This window comes from Melitaea cinxia, chromosome 13, assembly GCF_905220565.1.
Source record: "Melitaea cinxia chromosome 13, ilMelCinx1.1, whole genome shotgun sequence".
NCBI classification, from domain to species: domain Eukaryota; kingdom Metazoa; phylum Arthropoda; class Insecta; order Lepidoptera; family Nymphalidae; genus Melitaea; species Melitaea cinxia.
Genome location: NC_059406.1, coordinates 13,776,048 through 13,795,607, shown reverse-complemented (window position 1 = coordinate 13,795,607; position 19,560 = coordinate 13,776,048). Strand labels below are relative to the sequence as shown.

The following is a 19,560-nucleotide window of genomic DNA, read 5'->3' as shown; positions in this document are numbered from 1 at the left end:
GTGTGTGTGTGTGTGTGTGTGTGTGTGCGAAATGTCATACTCCTCCGTCCGCGCAATTTTTTTAAAAAGGCCTACAAACTTTTTGCTTCACTTATTAATATATAGAAGAAGATTAAATAATTAAAATATTTTACACCTTGCTAATATATTGTGAAACGTACTGAAAGAGATCGACTAATCTAGTAAGTAAACTAAGTGGTCCTCATGATATATGAATTATTATTTTTGAATTCATTTTGGTATGTAAATATTTACAATAATACTATATATATGTAGATATCCAATTTTAAAAATCAAATTAAAAAGCTCTAACTTCTACTAAAAATTAATGACCTTGAAATTAATTTTGTAGATTTGTTAAAAGCCGCAATTAATTTTGATGGTTGGTAGTTGCCTTCATTCATCATTTAATTAATCCTTGGGGTTTTCTACTAAGGGCCTAACGATTATTATTAGGCATTTGTTGTAGGTAATTATACAGATGGGTAAAACTATTACTTAACTTACATTCTCTTGGTGTATTTCAAACAACTTATGTTTTGTTATTATTTTATTTTGATGTACTATTTAATGTGAATAATATAAATGGCTCTAAAAAGTTTTTGTATTGTTGATATGTAAGTATAAATATAGTTAAAGTAGAGAAAAATATATTTGTATTGTAACAACAAAATGTTTCTTATGAATCGCTTCAGCCTGTAATATCCCACTACTGGGCAAAGGCCTCTTTCCCCATGTAGAAGGATCAGAGCTTAATCCACCACGCTGCTCCAATGCGGGTTGGCGGATATATTCCCTACTATGAGTAACGATCGCTATCAGGTTTACATGATAACAACTAGGACCGACGGCTTAACGTGCTCTCCGAGGCACGGTGGGGAGACCCACTAGGATTGCACAAACACCCAGACCACGGCAAACACCTGTATGGCCAATACAAATGTTTGTCATGTGCGGGGATCGAACCCGCAACCGCTAGCGCAACAGGTACAATCCATGGCTGTGACCTCTGCGCCAACGCGGCGTCTTTTCGAACCTAACCAAGCCAACGCGGTTTCTTACGAAACCTAATTGTAATTATATTCTCAAATATTTAATTAATTTTATTATCTGTGAAATATCACTACATCAAAATCAAAAGATCCTAAAAAGCTTTTATAATGACTTGAACCTAGTATATCTATTTTTAATGTATTATGTCTGGTTGTTTATTTTGGAAATAGTAAGTAATAAAAAAAATTCGGAACAAAGTAATCAGTGATGTTCTCCGCAATTCGTCTAAACAAGCCATTTTCATGAGTATTTAGATATTGTAATAAAAGCTGAAATAGACAATCCATATCTTAACTTTTTCATTTTTTTTCATGATATGCACATTGTATAATGTACACATTTATGGATTTCTCATCCATTGTATCGTTTATTAGTTGTTTGTTGTCGGTTTAACACTTGGATACATCTGCTTTTTTAAATGAGACTAGACAAATGGTACCTCAGTCTGGCCACAGACTATACCACAGACTAATATTTGTATTGTTAATAAAAAATGACGCATTTCAAATTACACCAACAAGAGATGAGAACATCATCAGTGCAGGTAGTCGGAAAATAGTTAAATAAATAAAAATTGATTGATATTTAATCCGTATGAACTGCACCAATCGCAAATATTGTTTAAATCGCTATTTAAACTCTGAAAACATGTAAGTCGATCAGTTTTGTTTGGGAGTAAAACTGAAGATTGTCTGCTTATAGGTGATAGAATATAATTATGTAGGGACAGATTGTATTTACAAAAATTTAAAAAAGGAGAGGAGATAAGAAACCTCCTTGTGGGACACCAGTTTTTATGTTTGACCAGTCTGAAAACTCACCCTGGAAACGCAATATCTGATGAAGCCCAAATAGGTATATAAACCAATTATCAATGGAGATATGTTAAGGGAATATATAACCGCAAGCAATAATTATATCAAAATCTACAGTACTGAACGCATTGCTACATTCTAACAAAGTCAACACCGTGAGACTGTGATTGTCTATGTCAAGTCTAATGTCATCGGGGATCTTAATGAGAGCCGTAGCCGTACTACCTTTATGACCTTTACGGGAACTGGACTGATAAGGGCTTAAGAGATTCTTTGAAGTAAGGAATAATGTAAGTTGTCGATGAACAATACGCTCTAAAACTTTGGACAAAAAGAAGGGATTGCTTCGAATTAGGTTTTTTTGGGTAGAGGAATGAGTTTAGCGTCTTTCTAGCAGGTAAGAAAAGTAATCGATAATAAGGAACCGTAAAAAATGTGGCTTAGGACAGGTAGGGTTAAAACTATAATAGGATGATCATACAGCTGATGGAGTTAAAACCCACGAGTTTGATCTAACAGCTAAAATGCTCGCCTTGACATCCCATACAAATAAATGAGAGAATGTAAATTTGAAAAGGTCACCAACCCGCCTGCCCAGCGTGGTGACTATGGGCAAAACACATGAGTTCACGTTATTTTTGGCGTAAACTTGTGGAGGCTTATGTCCAGCAGTGGACTGTATAGGCTTTAATGATGAAAATTTGAAGAAAGTAGAGGAGTCCCAAATAGCAGTAAGTTTGATAGCTTTTGTCGTATCGTCAGTCACAGTAGATTAAAAGTATTTATTGAGATTGCTAACACCAAAAAATTTGAAGCAAATTGTTGTTTCATTATTATTTTTATGCAAACATACCTAAGTTAAAATAAATTTTAAAAATGCAGTGTACGATCAGCCTTAATGATAAACTGACAGTGTTTACTTTGTCTTGTTTTTAAAACTTACAGTTGGTAAAATACGAACGAATCTCTATCGAAATAATTTACATTTCTTTCTATAGAAAGGACGGGAAATTAAAACCACTCCTAGTCTTTGTTTTATGAGTGCTAAAGTGAAATTAAATTTTCTTCGATATTTCTAATTGCTTGCTGTAAGACGAAAAATTAAAACTATTTGTTTTATAATGTTTACACGAATTTCACTCATTACAATGAACAAACTTTTACGGATTTTATCGCGGTTTATTAAGTGTTTTAGATGTCCTGTTTTGGATATTTTACAGAAATTGTGGTCACGGAAGGATTGAAACTGAGAAAGTAAAATCTGAAAAAGTTTATAATATTTGGTTTGTAACGATACTGGACATAGATACTGCAATAATATAATATGTTATTACTAAATGTTGATTGGCAAAATAGATCATACGTATATGATTTCACATATATTTAAATATTAAGTTTTATATGCTGGCGATTCAGTTTGTAACGGCCCACTGCCAGCCATATGATTCTTTCTCCATGTAGGAGAAGAAAATTATTTTTACGGCTAATAAAAATCATCCCTCGCCTTATTTTACACTTAAAAAAAATAAGCAAATAGAACAAACTTCAAGTCCAAATTTTACTTCATTCGAAGTGTTCAGATATAGTTTTAGTTCTAAATATTTAGATTTCCAAGGTCGAACAGAAACATTTTGCAACTGATTTGACGCGAAGCCGGAACAAAGCTACAAGAAATGCAGAATGACAGACAAAAACGCTAAACATACTTGTTTTGTTGAATCGGTCGTTTACAAATTTATTTCATATTTATATACTCATATTACGATTGTAATTAATAATATTATGTTTTGAAATTATTTTGTTAATGTAATAAGCATAAAAGTAAATAAAAACTATAGTAAAAGTCCCAAGAAGTTTTTACTTTTATTTTATCATATATTAATATATAAAGTCTTTTTACATTCAACTTTTACTGGTGGACTGTGTAAAAAAAAAAGAAACTGGCAAGCGAAAATACTCGGTATCGAAATAGAACACTCTGGTGAACTTATCTACGGAGTTTTATTGAGAAATTGAGTTTTTCTAGTTCTTTTTTTTTCTGGTTGGAATGTTTCAGCACTTTAGTACAAGTTGTTAAGAGGTAAGTGTGTGCTTGAACGTGTAATAAAGAATGGTTCTCATGTAATAAAATAAGAAAATGTTTTTCCTTCGAAATAAATATTACATACGATAATTTAGTGTGCATGTAGGTATCATTTGTTAATGTATTTTAAAGACATAATAACACGCACGTGTTATCACAACATGTTTGCCTTTGAAATTGTAATTAATATGAAAATAAACTTTATGTTACACAGGAATACTGATGTATGAAACTAATAGTAGTAGTGTCTAAGTCAAATTATGTATTATTTTTGTTTCTGTTTGTTTGTTCTGTGTGTATACGTGAGTGCCCGCTTGCGTGCGCGTGTGCGTACGTGTGGTTTTCCCACGATATTTCGAAGAGCATATGTCACTGCTCTCGATTATTATCAAAATTCATGTTACATATGGCGAATAAAAAATTTAACACTAATTTACTATAAAATGGACAAAAAAAGTTAAATGGTATATTTTAGTTAGATTATTAGAATAACCGTCATTTAGTTGTTTAAACACGTAACAAAAATTATCAGCTTGCATAATTATGACAGATAAAACATAACTTATATAAATTGTTAAATAGGGCTGGCTGATGATAAAAGAAAGAAAAATAAGTTTTAATAAAAAATAATTCTAATATGTTATTTTCAGTAAAAAAAAAAATATTTTTAATGTTTTCTTAAAGGTCACTCGATTTCATAAATAATTCAATATATTGGAATAATTATATCACAATTGTTTATAACGTGTTTAATTTCTAACAGCGAAAACTCCTAACAATCAACCCGCGAATACTTCCGCTTAAATATCTCGGATTCACCCTCAGAGCGTCTGTATGAAATTCAAATAAACTTGAATAACATATAGCTCATTATTATTATTAAGTTGAGTATCGTCTGACAAACGCACGATCGTTACCCGCTACTACTCGTGCATATTTAACTGATTACTTAGGCTTCGTTAAATATTAATACGAAGACACATCTCATTCGCTTGCGAGGTTTGTTATTTTGATGATTTTTACTCTATATCCCTTTTTTATCTGTGGTCTGTATAATTTATGTAATTGTGTATATTTATTTAGTATGGAGTGTGAATTTTATTATTCACTGGCGAGGAAAATTTTTCGTTATCTAGAATTTTGGTAAGGCTTTAGATAAGGAACCGTCAAATTATCTAAGCTCAAAATTTGACTGTTTATCGGCATAATTTCGTTACAAAAAATATATATATATAAATAAATAACCCTAACGTATCTAACTACCAAATTAGACTGTTTATCGACATAATTTGGTTACAAAAAAATAAAATAATAACCCTAACCTATCTAACTTCAAAATGCGGTTCTTAATCTAAAGCCTAGCCTGTGCTAGATTGTGCAAAATACTAAATAATACGTCACTGTTAAAACTGGTAAAAAATTGCTAGAACGTTGACTGATATTGGTATATTCTTTCTTAAACTTTTGCTGCCCAACATTTAGTATACTAGTCCTCAAGTTAAAGGGTATGAGGTTAAGGGATGAATATGCCGTGGAATGAGCTATGCTTGGAGTCATTAAGGTTAAAATCAAAAATTAAATTATACGTGAGAGAACGCAACAGCCAGTGCTGTGACCGCTGCGCGTGGTCAACCGAATGAAGAATTATCAACTTGAATTGGGCTGGTCACAGGTTTCTCTATTTAGTTGGCCTATGGAATACAAGTTTTCTGGAGCGGAGACGTAGTGTCCTCCTGCCGGTCGGACTAAATAATCTACGTATGATCGTGATGTTTGTCACAATTTTAAAAAAGTCTGTATCCGTGTACTGTTACAGATTTACGTCTAAAAGTTATTGCATTAAAATTGATTGAAAGTGTTAGTGGTGTGACCTAGAGATCTACATTCAAGGTTATAATAAAGACGTGTAACTACTGAGGTTCTTAGTGGTTCTTCTCGATACTACAGCGATTTAATTTTGCTTGTCGAGTCAGATGTACCTATAACCTTTAGCTGACACAGCTTTCAAAGTAGTTATTAAAATTGCTTTTTAATAAGCTTTATAAATACATATCTTGAGAACACCTTTTGTTCAATTAATCATTGTCAATGTAAAATAGCAGGTATCATATTAGTGTAAGCATTAAATTTTTTTGAAGTTACCCTTTTTTTGGCGCGTTAGGGAAAAATGATGAGAGTATATTTTTACGATGCGCGCGCACACCGTCACAAATAACCGATAACCTGAAGTTAGCTAGTGAATGAATTATAATTTCTTAGGTGTGTACATAAAGTAAGTAAGTACACACACCCTTCATTATTATTTATTTAAATTTTAATGTTTTACTCCATTAACATAAACAGCACAAACATTTACTAAATTACTAAAATTACCGCTTGTAAATGGTTCCTTTCCTTTCTGCTGTGTGGTTACGGCAGTAAAGAATATAGTCACCTCCTCTCTTCCCGTGGGCGTCGTAAGAGACGACTAAGGGATAACGCAGTTCCACTCCCACCTTGGAACTTAAAAAGCCGACTGATGGCGGGATAACTATCCAACTGCTGGCTTTGAATTATACAGGCCGAAGACGGGCAGCAGCGTCTTCGGTGTGACTAAGCCAGCCCTGCGGTTACCAGTTCGCCTGCCCAGCGTGGTGACTATGGGTAACACATATGAGTTCACGCCATTTTCGGCGCGAGCTTGTGGAGGCCTATGTCCAGCAGTGGACGTTTGTTCTATAATAATGCATTATTTACGAAGGTGGTTTTATAGACATGATATAAATCCATATCCAAATATAAACTTTATTCATCATAAATTTTTGTTTTTGATCAAAAATGTACTTGATGTCATTCAATTACAATGAATATATCATATTTTAAAAATGATGTTTTACTAGCCAGGCATATGATACTCAAATAATGAATCGAATTTCCAAAAGGAAAGTTTCGGTACCATGAACAACAATTTGCAAAAGAAAGACACATCCATGGCAAACATGAAAAAAGAAAAAAAGAAAATATGACGAGATGCGACCATGCTCTGTCGATTTGTTAGATTGAATTAAAAATTTAAGCAGATTGATAATTAAGGAAACAATATAAATTAGATTTAGATATATATTGTTTTTTTGCATATTCCGACCGATTTTCGGCCATGGGGACCACTTTGACCCCTTGGCGCCAGAGCTTGGCGCTGGTGCAAAAAAGTGGGCAAGTGAGCTTACCACTCTCATAATTATAGTAAATGGCGGCGAGTGGACGGTCTTAGGTCAGCAAACAAGCGTACGGCTCACCTGATGGTAAGCGATTACCGTAGCTTATAGACGTCTGCAACACCAGAAGCATTGCAAGCGCGTTGCCGACCCAATCCCCAATCCCCCCAGGAGCTCTTTGAGCTCATCGCGCTAAATATACATTATTGTAGCAGTAAATAAATAAGTAAAACAACATGATCAAGTTTAAAACTTTTATTGCAAAAACGCGTATACGTAGTTTTATCTGTATGGCAATTTGATACATAGCTAACATCAACGTTCGGTAGATGGCGGTGTATGGATTTTCTACCATAACTTACAAAGTTACACAAGCCGCGGGTAGTTACAGATTACTTACAGAAAAAAAACAAGAAAAACGAGTGTGCTTCAGACCACACGACTGAAGTAAAATTTCTGCACAATAGGCCTGCACTGTGTCTTAGATATACGAAACGTTACTGGCTATGAGAGAGAGAGAAAGAAAATGTGTGCTCGCACCTCTCTCTTGCTCCGTTAACCTCGCCTGATCACACTTTTCGTAACACTCTCGTCACTCACTCACCATCTAACTCCCTGAGCCAAGTGAGCGTAAAGAAGTTTTACTCCAAAAAAAAAAAATAAGCATGTTATATTGATTTACAGAAACTTAATTAATCGATTGATTCAACCTGTAACATCTATCTGCTGGAAATAGACCACATTCTCTGTATAGAAGAAAGTTCAGACCATACAAAAGCTTGTCATAAGTATAATGTTTTATAAGTACTTAAATTTACATACATATGAACACTTCCTTCGTCATTTATTGTTATAATATAAACTATTGTTCAGTTGGTATAAAATTTTATTCATTAGAGTACACAATGTTTCCTTTAATAAAGTACTATGTAACACAATAGAATACAATTAAGAGCAATGTCAGTTTTATGAGTCAGTCATAAAGTTGTGATAAGAATGTCAACATGTGATACGAATGTCCTCTAAGCCTTATAAAAGTAATATTATTTGATACAGTACATAGTTTTTAAATTTTAATTTAGTTTTTAGTAAAGGTCTTATAAAGATAAGGTATGATAGTTTGGCTTTGAGTTCGGTTCTTATGTATTTATTAGTTTGTTTGACAAAAAAAATGTATATTACCAAAAAAAGAACTTTTAATTGGAAAAAATAGTCTTTGTTTCAATAAATATATATAAATGTGCGTACGCATTGTGCAATAAATTACGAATTTGACAATATTAAACTTTTTAACATCCAAGTCTTTTTCATTTTAGTGAATTCTGGATGTTAGGATAGTGCAGATGCAGAGCAGTAAACAAGTTTGTATGTTAAAAAATCCAGTTTTAAAACTCGAGTATACTTTGAAATAAAATATTTAAAATATTTAAGACAAAGGTAAAGTATCAAATCTGTAATCAAGTTTTAATTTTGTACGTTATCAGAATCGCTAAACATGTATGCATATATTAAATAATGGATTAACATTTTACAGTGTTTTAAGCTGAAAATATATAAATTATAAAAATTACCTTCTGATTTAACGTTTAATTATATTCAAGAGTGAATTATATAATACACTATATGGCATTTTAAAAATAGCCTTCGATTTTTTTTTCGATTTTTTGCACTAACTTTACAAATATTTCGAAAAATACTATGTTTAGAAATCTAGAGAAATATTTGTATTAAGGCGTTTGATATATCACTATGAATCAGCGAGTGCATTTTGGCACATAAATATTATTATGTAGGTAAATATGTAAGTACGTATCATGGCTTTATTACTAACGTATATAATTAAATACGTTAATCTTTTTAATTAAACTAACAAAAGATATCATTTATCAATAATTAAGTAATACAAAAATGTAATGAATACATCAAATTCATTGACAATTCGACTACCCTATCGATATATGTTTAATAAATCGCAATATGCAACAGGTGTACATTTTTTTATATATATAAAAATGCAATTTTTGTGGACGTAAACAGCCAAATTTTATAAAATTTACTATAAAAGCACACATTATTCTTAGGCGGTCTTAGGCGGTATCAGTTTTCCTTTTCATTCGAGAAAGTTCTTCGGCCTCTTCGATTGTGTCTGGTAGCCTCATGTTTCTTGTTTCTGGTAGCATCAGAACCAGAAGACTGGATATAAAGCACATGCCACCGAATATGACCGTTGGCATCGATCTATGATAATACGACTGAAACAAATTGGGAACATTCAAAATCAAAATCGAAAAGAATTGGCTTCAAAAGCACCCTTGAATCGTCATTTTACAAATAAAAATATTAATTATCCTTAAAAGTGAAACTATCACTGATTCGGAAAGGAGATTCTACTGAAAATAATTGTGTTTGCTGGCAAACAAAAAAAAACCGACTTCATTTATATCGACAAGTAATACAACGTAGATAGACGAAAAAATAGTCAAGTAAATACGCATTATCAAAGATTACTCCAAAAGTTGCAATTAGATCTCGATGAAATTTAAATGTGACCACATGATAAACATCGGCTTTCGATTAAATCATCAAAATCGGTACACCCAGTAAAAAGTTATGCGGATTTTCGAGGGTTAAATCGATTTCTCTGGGATCCCATCATCAGATCCTGGTTTCCTTATCATGGTACCATACTTAGGATATCTCCTTTCCAACAAAAAAAAAAATATCAAAATCGGTTCATAAACGACGAAGTTATACTCGAAAATACATTTAATATATATATACAGTCGAATTGAGTAACCTCCTCCTTTTTTGAAGTCCGTTAAAAATCGAAAACAAACTCAAAACTTATTTAACATGTATAACAGTAGAAATAAATCTAAAATAGGAATGAATACCAGTAGCGGTGTCAACGGTGCTATGAGCGAGCCGATCCTGCCTGCGGTCGAGCACACGCTGATGAGGGTCTGCCGCATGTTGGTGGGGAACACTTCAGACACGTAGATGTACACCGAGCTGTACGTGAGAGTCACGCTCCACTTGCCGATGAGATACAGCGGGATGGACCACCAGTTCGCTGTTGGGATGACAAAGATATTGATATAGTAATAATATCTTTTTACTATACATATACGACTACAATTGTAGTACTGTGTCCTTAAGATCGGCAAATAAATGTTAGCGTTCTAGGTCACATCCCATTGATATACCTCATAGTAATTTTACTTGTAGTAAACGTGTTTTTGTTTCATTATTTACTTGTGAGAGGTTGTTATAAACATTGGACTCCTTTATGATACCTCCATATCTCCATCTAAATATACACGACGATAACATTTTAACACATTAATTATATTATATAATTTAGAATTAGAATGTCTGTATATAAATATTGGGAAGTAATTACCACAGATGCGGAAATTAAAATACAGCATGACAAAGGAGTCTGTATAGTTTGGGAAAAAAATTGAGTTACGAATTTTACGAGGGAGCTGTAATGACATTCGTCATCATTTTTGATAATAATAATTATATTATAAAGCGCAAGATGTTGAGACTTTGTATATATATACTGAGATATATATCTATATGTAAGTATTTTAAATTTTACTTTTATTTTAAAAACCGTAACGTGGCTAGACTAGTACTACAATAGTCCTATGACTAACTAGCGACCTGCCCTGGCTACGCACAGGTGCAATGCTGATACTAAATATAAAATAAATATTTGCAATATAAGCGCAAAAAAAATGTGTATATGTACGACATCACATTAGTAACCTCTAAAACTATCAGTGTTCCTCTACTATATTATGCATGTATTATACATATAAACCTCCCTCTCGAATTACTCTATTTACTTAATAAAACCGCTTCAAAATCCGTTGCGTAGTTTTAAAGATCTAAGCACACAGACAGCGGGAAGCGACATTGTTTTATACTATGTAATGATTAGCCAGTTCTTCTAAACGACCCATATATGTATACGAGTATAATAATAATAATTTATAAAACCGAAAAATTATACTGAATAATAATAATGACAACTTGACGCATTAAATATATTGTAAGGTAAAAAAACAAAAAAACAAAAGAGAAACACATTTTGTAATTACGAATTAAAAAAATGTGGGTCAATGTAAAGATGCGGTTTCATTCAGATTGGTCTAGAGTTCGGTATTGGGCGAACCCTTGTTATGATTGTATTAACATGTGTATACGTTACCGACAAAGTGAACAATTTAGGCAATGTATAGAATGCATAGGTATTTTATAAAATATCGGTAACATATATAACTGCAAAAAATTACTCCTGTATGTCTTGTACAGTGTTTAGTAATTAGAGAAAAACTTTAAAAATTAAAATGTTTATAAACTTATAATATCAATAAATCTAAATAAATGTGAGACGTATTTCAGTATCTGTCTACCAATAATGTTTATCTATCGATTTATGAATATTATATTTAAACGGACATCAAAAAATAAAAGAAACAAAGTGGGTACTCTACGTGTACTATGTGTTTTACCTTTTATTAATTTAAAAATAATAATCTAAGAAACATATAAATGACCAAATAACAAAGAAAAATTTTAAATAAAATTCTGTCCTTTAAGTATAAGAAGCTTAATATACAATAAAGTTAATTATGCGGAACCCGATATAAAAGAACCATAAACGTATTTTTAAAATAAATTTGCATATTCATCAACAATTAAAATTTCACACACGCGGTCCACGTGCGTAGTAAACATAGGAAATTGTTGTGAATAAAATTCTGTAGACGACATCACATTTTAAGTTTATTCATCTTTCTCGTAATCGAAACACGTGTGTTTATTTTTAAATTCAACGTTTTATTTTTATATCAAACGTTATTCAATCATATTTATATCAAATTTTATTTATATTCCGATATAATGTGTATGATTTTAGAATTAATTTGAGCTTTGGTATAATTTTTATGTATGTCATTTTTATGTGAACATATGTTACCGCGCTCATTGAAGTTTGACAATGTGTTATAAATATATTTGTTCCGATTAACTGTTTCCAATTGTTTATTTTTTAATTAATCAATGACCGTTACAATGTCAATAAACAATCGCTCTGGTGTAGTGTGTGGTATACTATGTAAGCATCTAACAACCGGCGGTTTGCGGGTTCGATTCCGCTTGGGATTGATATTTGTATTTGTACAAATTTTTCTTTACTGTTTGGATGTCCGACCTTGAAGGTCTCCCAACCGCGCCTCGGAGAGCACGTTAAGCTGTCGGTCCCGGTTGTTATCATACACAACTGATAGGTTACTCACAGTGGGGACTATATCTGCCAGCCCGCAGTGGAACAGCTTGGTGGATTAAGCTTCGATCGTTCTTCTTCATTTAGAAAGAGGCCTATGCTCAGCAGATGGAGGTTATAGGCTGAATCGTATAATGTCAATCAATTAATAATTTCGTTTATCCACTCTACTTGACATTGGCATCGACATCATCTTATGTTCTTGGCAGTATTATAAGCGTATTGCCGATCCGACCTCCAGGAGCTCTGGTCATCTTACTCACCACAGGAACACAACACTGCTTGAAAGCAGTACTATTTAGCTGTAATCTTATAAAAATAAATTAATTTAATTTTACTCACATCTCGGCAGGAACGCAAACAGTAAGCTCGTTGCAGCACAAGTCAAATATGTAGTGATCATTGTCTTTTTCCGACCATACTTGTCCAGCACGATTACAACCACTATATACGCGGGTATTTCGACCAGTACAACCAACATGAAACTCAGGTATTTATTACCACTCAACGACACTGAATTTATAGAAAGTCCGTAATAAACCAAAGAACACGTCAACCACAAAAATGAGCATATCAGTAATCTCTTCCATATAATACTTGAACGTAAGGCCTTCGAGAACTGAGATTTCTTATCCAACGTCTGATTATTCTCTTGTTTCAGAAGAGGATCACTCAGCGAATCTAATTCTAAGTTACGAGAATCTAAATTGTTTATTTTTGCGGCACGTTTGAGTGTTTTGATCGCTTGGGCTTTTTTTCCTTTGCTGAGTAGCCATCTTGCACTCTCGTTCATGAAACAAACGTAAATTCCGACGAGGATTCCTGGAGCGTATATGATGAGGATGTAGGTCCTCCAGTTGTTGACGAACCAAGCGAGAAGGGCTATGAGGACGACACCAACGACGAACGTCATGTTGCACATAGCTGAGACGATCACGCGCTGTTTGAGACCGACCAATTCAACAACTGCAAAAGAGAATTTGTGTGAGTAATCTATATGTTATAATGAACGAAAGTAGACTCTAGGATTCAATGCTCATACAAGATTCGTTGTAATTGAAATGGTTGTTAAGAATGTGATAAACATTATTATTCAAGGGTTAATAGTTATTAGGGTAATAGAAAAAAGTTGCATGTTCTGATCACTGTAAATCTATTTACGATAAAAATCTAAACCAATTTTATACAATTTATCTAGTTTACAATGAGCGACACGCGAATGGGCGGCTTATTATGAATAACTGAAAAGATTTGAGCGATTAACAAGGAGTGATATTTATAGACTAACGATTTATCCAATTTCAAAATCAGTTATCAGTAATTATTATTTCATGTTTGGGATTGGATTGAAAATTAGCACTTACTAAATACATAGGCAGATGGGTATAATCCACCACCGAATGCGGCTTCTAAGAAGTGCAAGGTTAGATAGGTTAAGTATCCGGGCGCGAATGCTCTTGATATGCCGAATATGAAGCTGGTTGTAGCTGCCATGCCAACAGCAACTCTTCGGCCAAATCTATCGGAGATAGCTCCAGTGACTAGCATAGCTGCGAACATACCGGAATTGTGCACTGTTCCAACTAATGCTCTCTTCCACTCTTGACATTCTAAATTGAACTGGAAAGGAGCACACATTATTATAATTTGTCAAATTTTGAAAATTAAATAAATTGTTTACAAGATGATACATACAAATTTAAGCAGTGATTTGCTGTAATTTTACTGTAACACCATTCATCAAAATGTAATGCAAAAATTACTATGTATACAAAACCAAAAAATATTATTCGAGGATAACTTATTCAAATATTAGTAACGCGTATTTTACCTTTTATTATTTATCGTTTTTAATAATAACGTTTTAATTGATGAGTCAACGTTTATAATAATTAATATTATACAACTTCTTGGACGTGATAAGCGGTCAATGCCTCTCTACATGTGTTATTAATACACACTACGATAATAATTGCCAATTGCAGGCATTATGAAAGTATAAAACATCATGACAGTCAACGCCGGTATTATTTAGGAATATTTAAATGATTTTTGATTATCAATATACTATTCATTGTGTTTTACATAAAGTAAGAATGAGAATGATTTTATTATTATATTCTGAGATTTTTTATAGATTGATATGATTTTCGGGTTATTTTGAGGACAATTGTTATGACTATTATCCTAATTTAGAGAAAATACTTTAATGCTTTGCAAAAATTGTACTCATTTATTTGTCATGACTTAGGTTATTTTGATACCTATTTGTATTTAGGTACAGGTACAGAGCTTGTTCTGTTGTTGAGTTTCCTTAATGAATACCTACCTCTTCAACAAGAGAAATTTTATGGGAATCCTCAAAAACGAATTCATCACACGCCATCGTCTCATTGGTGAAACTGTGAGGAGTACATTGAGATTCCGTGGAGTTCAGTGGTACGTATCTTTCGCAGGATTCCGGTCGATTAGTTTCTTTGTTCGTAGGTATGGCGTACTGTACCCAGGAAGTGTCATTGTATCTCCCATCGCAGCCATAGACTTTGCATCTGAGAAACAATAGGATGATTATTAAGATATTCAGTAGTATGTATAAATCACATTTATACTGTTTTGGCTCAATCTATTTTCATTTTACTGTATCACAGTATGGTGGATGGTCCAGCCAAGAGCAAATTAACACCGAACACTCAAAAGCAGTCTGGCTACCTTTGTGAAATTATTGTAATGTGTTGGTTATTGATGAAATAAACATTTTATTAAATTTATTTTTTTAAACAAGCATATAAATATGTTGTCTAGGCTAGGGGCGAGTATCGAGCCCTCTACACCTGAAGCAGAAAGCAGGGTGACAGTAAAATGCGTTAAAGAGCCAGATAGGTGGTTAACATCTATGTTGTTACTTAATGTTGCATTACATTAGATAGTTAGAAACAATATCAACACGTATTGATTCCCCGAGCGTGCATCTCGCAGATAACGGATATTACATCAGAGATACGCTTATCAGACACACAACTAAGATTTATCAACGATTAAGCAATTAGATATATTCTGTACAATAATCACGTATGTAATAATTGATAAAATAATTTTTTTATCTTAAATTTGTTTTGATTTGATTATATTATTTGATTAAAAATTTGTACAATAATATGGAATGTAAAAAAAATATTGTAGTCTAAATACATATTGAGTTAAAGGTTTAGTTTTACTTTGTTTGATCTATTGATTTGTTTAATTTTGTTTCAAATATTTTTGTTTTAGGCATATTGAATAGGTTTACTGCTAGGCTATTACATAGCTAGTCATAGGCTACACACAATTATGAACTCAACTATATAATATGAGCAAATAAGAATGTAAGTTGAACGAATAATATTTATTTTATATAATTGTTAACATATATGAAATGGCTACTTGGATAATAAAATTACTTAGATATAAATTGTATGTGAAAAAAATTAATAATGATATGTGACAAAGATCTGACTAGTAAAATTATTGAAATATTTATCACATAAGTAATAAAAAATACTAAATTCTTTTGAATTTAGCACACTTTTATGTTTTGTTTACAAGGCTTGACGAAATTTGCAATTTATAAAAGCACAAGCTTCGACTAATTAATCAAATTTATTATTTTATATTTGATTCGTCATCATAAATGATAATCAATAGTCAGGTACTACAAATATATAGAATTTGACGTATAGCTGCGTAAATAATTGTGTTTGCTCGCAAACGAAAAAAAACCGACTTCAATTACATCGACAAGTAATACAACGTAGATCGACGAAAACATAGTCAAGCAACTACGCGTTAACAAAGATTACTCAAAAAGTAGTCATCAGATTTCGATAAAATTTATATGTAACCACATGATAAACATCAGCTTTCGATTAAATTAAAAATTATCAAAATCGGTACACCCAGTAAAAAGTTATTACGGATTTTCGAGAGTTTCCCTCGATTTCTCTGGGATCCCATCATCAGATCCTGGTTTCCTTATCACGGTACCAAACTAGGGATATTGCCTTTCCAACAAAAAAAGAATTATCAAAATCGGTACATCCAGTAGAAAGTTATGCGGTATAATACAACGTAGGTCGACGAAAAAAGCGTCAAGTAAAAACGCATTATTAGATATAACTCGAAAAGTAGTTGTTAGATCTCAAATAAATTTAAATGGGATCAATTGGCACACAAAACCTTTCGATTAAAACAAAATTTGTCGAAATCGGTCTACCCAGTCAAAAGTTCTGATGTAACATACATAAAAAAAAAAAAAAATACAGTCGAATTGAGAACCTCCTCCTTTTTTGGAAGTCGGTTAAAAAAAAAATACAGTCGAATTGAGAACCTCCTCCTTTTTTGGAAGTCGGTTAAAAAAATATATTAATAAGCTTTAAGACAATAGACTTTATTTTTGAATGATATATATATTCTTTTGAATGAAACTATATTTAGATTATCTATCACACTATGAACACCTCAGAAAAACAAGGGAAAAGTTTCATCAATGTGCTTGAAAGAAATATTTTTAATAAATAGTTTGTTCTTATTGAGAAAGATAGGCTATACAATATCACGGTATGACTTGTCACGTATAGTGAACATTTACGAGCAAAAACTTATGAAACGTTTAGTATATAAAGCACTTTTTTAACCGTCTTCTAGAAAGTTCCGAAAGTTCTCCAACTCGACTGTCTTTTTATTGGATGTAACGATTTCTATGATTCCTTTTTTAATCGAAAGCTGGTGATTATCTTGTGGTCCTAATTAATATTGATTGAGAGCTGAAAAGTACTTATTGAGTTGTCCGTAATAATGCGTATTTCGTTGACTGTTTCACCAATGTACCTACACACACGTCGTACTAAATGTACTACTGCTACTTGTACTTTACGATGTAATTGAACTGTTTTTCATAATGTCGGTAATTAATATGCAACTTGATGATAAGACGTTAATTACAATTTTGTATTTAGCAGATTTGGTTTTATTAAAATTAGTTTTATTCTTTAAAAAAAAACAAGCTTAATTTTTTATCGTTTGTACACATTACACATTGTTAGTGATATGCTTTGTAATGGAGTACGGTTTTGAGATATTGAATTTACAATACAAATATTTAAATAAATACGAAATATTCAATGTGTTAAATTGTACTAGTTAAGAAATAAACAATTACTTTTTTCAGTCTTTAAATAGACAATAAGGAAGCAACTTAATACTTGTATTATATATATATATATATATATATATATATATATGTGTGTGTGTGTGTGTAGATTCACGTAGAAAGTATGGTACAAAAGTCGCTTGGTCAGCTAGTAAATGATAAAAAAATGAAAATAAATTTTCTTCTAACAGTATTTATGTTAGTTAACAGTGAATAAAGTAAAGATTACCTGTACGTTTGTTCCGCAGCCTCAAAGATGAATCCGCACTCAAAGAAACTGCTCAACAGCACAGGAAAAAGAAGCAAGACGAAATTCAATAGATTGTAGCGTCCGTACGGGCCGAGGCTCTCTAGCACTGATTCGAGATTTATTTCCTTCTTCTGTTCCATTTCTTTGGTGGATTATCTGAAAAGTAGATTTGTGAATGATTTACTTGTATCGTTGAAGTCAGACATCAGTAATTAATATGTTGCGGTTTAACTTTATATAGACATGAAGGTTGTATATCGATATGTAAACTGTTCTAATAATAGTTAGAATTTTATTATGAAAAAGGCAATTTGAAAAGATGCTTAACGCGCTTTACTATGAAATGGTTATGTAGTTTGAAGAGTAACGAAAGGGAGGTGTCAAAAAAAATGTTAAAAATGTTCCCATCATTAATATATTTTTGTAATATTTTTAAGTGCATAATTGACGTGCATGTAACGTATCAGACGCAACGTATGCGCCACACGCAGCCTGTTCACCTTTATGCATCTGCATAAAATCGTCAAATTTAGAAAATACTTTTGTATGTAGTAGAAGAAGAAGAAGAAATATAATTTTTTGTGCATACAAGTTGACATACATAAAATCAAAATCAAAAACAACTTCGGTGATGGTGCACTGGTCGCCGCAAAACTACAAAGCTTGCATCATCGGCGTAGGGTGGCCGGCCTGTCGGTTTTTTATCGGATACACTTCGGAGAGTGTGCGCAAGAACTCCATGACCTGATTTCCCCCTTCCATCCCCCTTCCGTTATCGTACAACCAGACGCTCTGCGTTACGTCACCTTTATATGATTGACATTCCCCCTATACGCACTAAGCGATTCGCTAGTACATTCTTGATTCGTACGGCCAAAGAATGGAACTCTTTACCAGCGTCTGTGTTTCCCGAAAGTATGACCTGGAGATCTTTAAGTCGCGAGAGAATAGGTTACTTCTAGGTAAGCGTGTTCCGAGAAAGACAGACCGAGAAGAAGAGAAGAATAGGTATCTTAAAAATGAAACTTACAAAACAATATGCACAAAGATGGTCTTATCGCTAGGTAAGCGATTTGTTCCAGACAACCTTAGGGTAGAGGAGATTTTAAAACAATACAGAGTAGGGTCATCAAAAAGGCAAAACAAAGTGAATCCTAAAATCTAATAGTAGTTTTATTTAGGTTCAATAGGTATAAAAAATCACGCTACGACAAATATGAGTAAAGCAGTAGGTATAAAAGTCACGTATTATTAAGATAAATATTAAATGAACAAGCCTCACAATCAATTACCTCCACTAGTATTTACTCATGTATCGAGGCTGCGGTAGCACACAATACACAAGCACAAACACCCAGACCAGGGCAATCATCTGTATGGCCAATACAAATGTATACCATTTGCAGGGACCGACCCGCAACGTTCAGCTCTACAGCCATAAGCCAGCGCTGTGACCGTTGCTCTAATAACACTTCCTTTATAATTGTCTTAGGTTTAAATTGTGTAATAGAAGTAATTAAGATTAACGAGTTAACTAGTTGTAATAATTAGTGGTTTAATTCATCAATTGACCTTTTAGTAAACGTGGGTGGTATTATAATGATGGATGGTCGTGAAACTTCTAATAGGGGATTTACAATTTATTTTACTACATTGATTCATAATCAAGGTAACCGTTTCT

The 19,560-nt window shown here is 32.7% G+C and overlaps 1 protein-coding gene across 2 annotated transcripts in view; it reads right to left on the bottom strand.

Moving 5' to 3' along the window:
• Positions 1 to 8,013: 8,013 nt before the first annotated feature.
• Positions 8,014 to 19,560, bottom strand: part of LOC123658866 (organic cation transporter protein-like) — a 33,962-nt gene continuing 22,415 nt past the window's right edge. Inside the window, exons 2-7 of one of the 2 annotated variants that reach the window (XM_045594156.1) lie at positions 17,859 to 18,035; positions 14,774 to 14,993; positions 13,809 to 14,064; positions 12,787 to 13,410; positions 10,040 to 10,218; positions 8,014 to 9,397 (exon numbers count right to left, since the gene is read on the bottom strand). In XM_045594156.1, coding sequence (XP_045450112.1) covers positions 9,233 to 9,397; positions 10,040 to 10,218; positions 12,787 to 13,410; positions 13,809 to 14,064; positions 14,774 to 14,993; positions 17,859 to 18,019 — 1,605 coding nt within the window. In that variant the 5' untranslated portion in view covers positions 18,020 to 18,035 and the 3' untranslated portion in view covers positions 8,014 to 9,232. Of the gene's footprint in view, positions 9,398 to 10,039; positions 10,219 to 12,786; positions 13,411 to 13,808; positions 14,065 to 14,773; positions 14,994 to 17,858; positions 18,294 to 19,560 lie in introns of those variants that run through there. The other variant, XM_045594155.1, reaches the window with a different exon arrangement.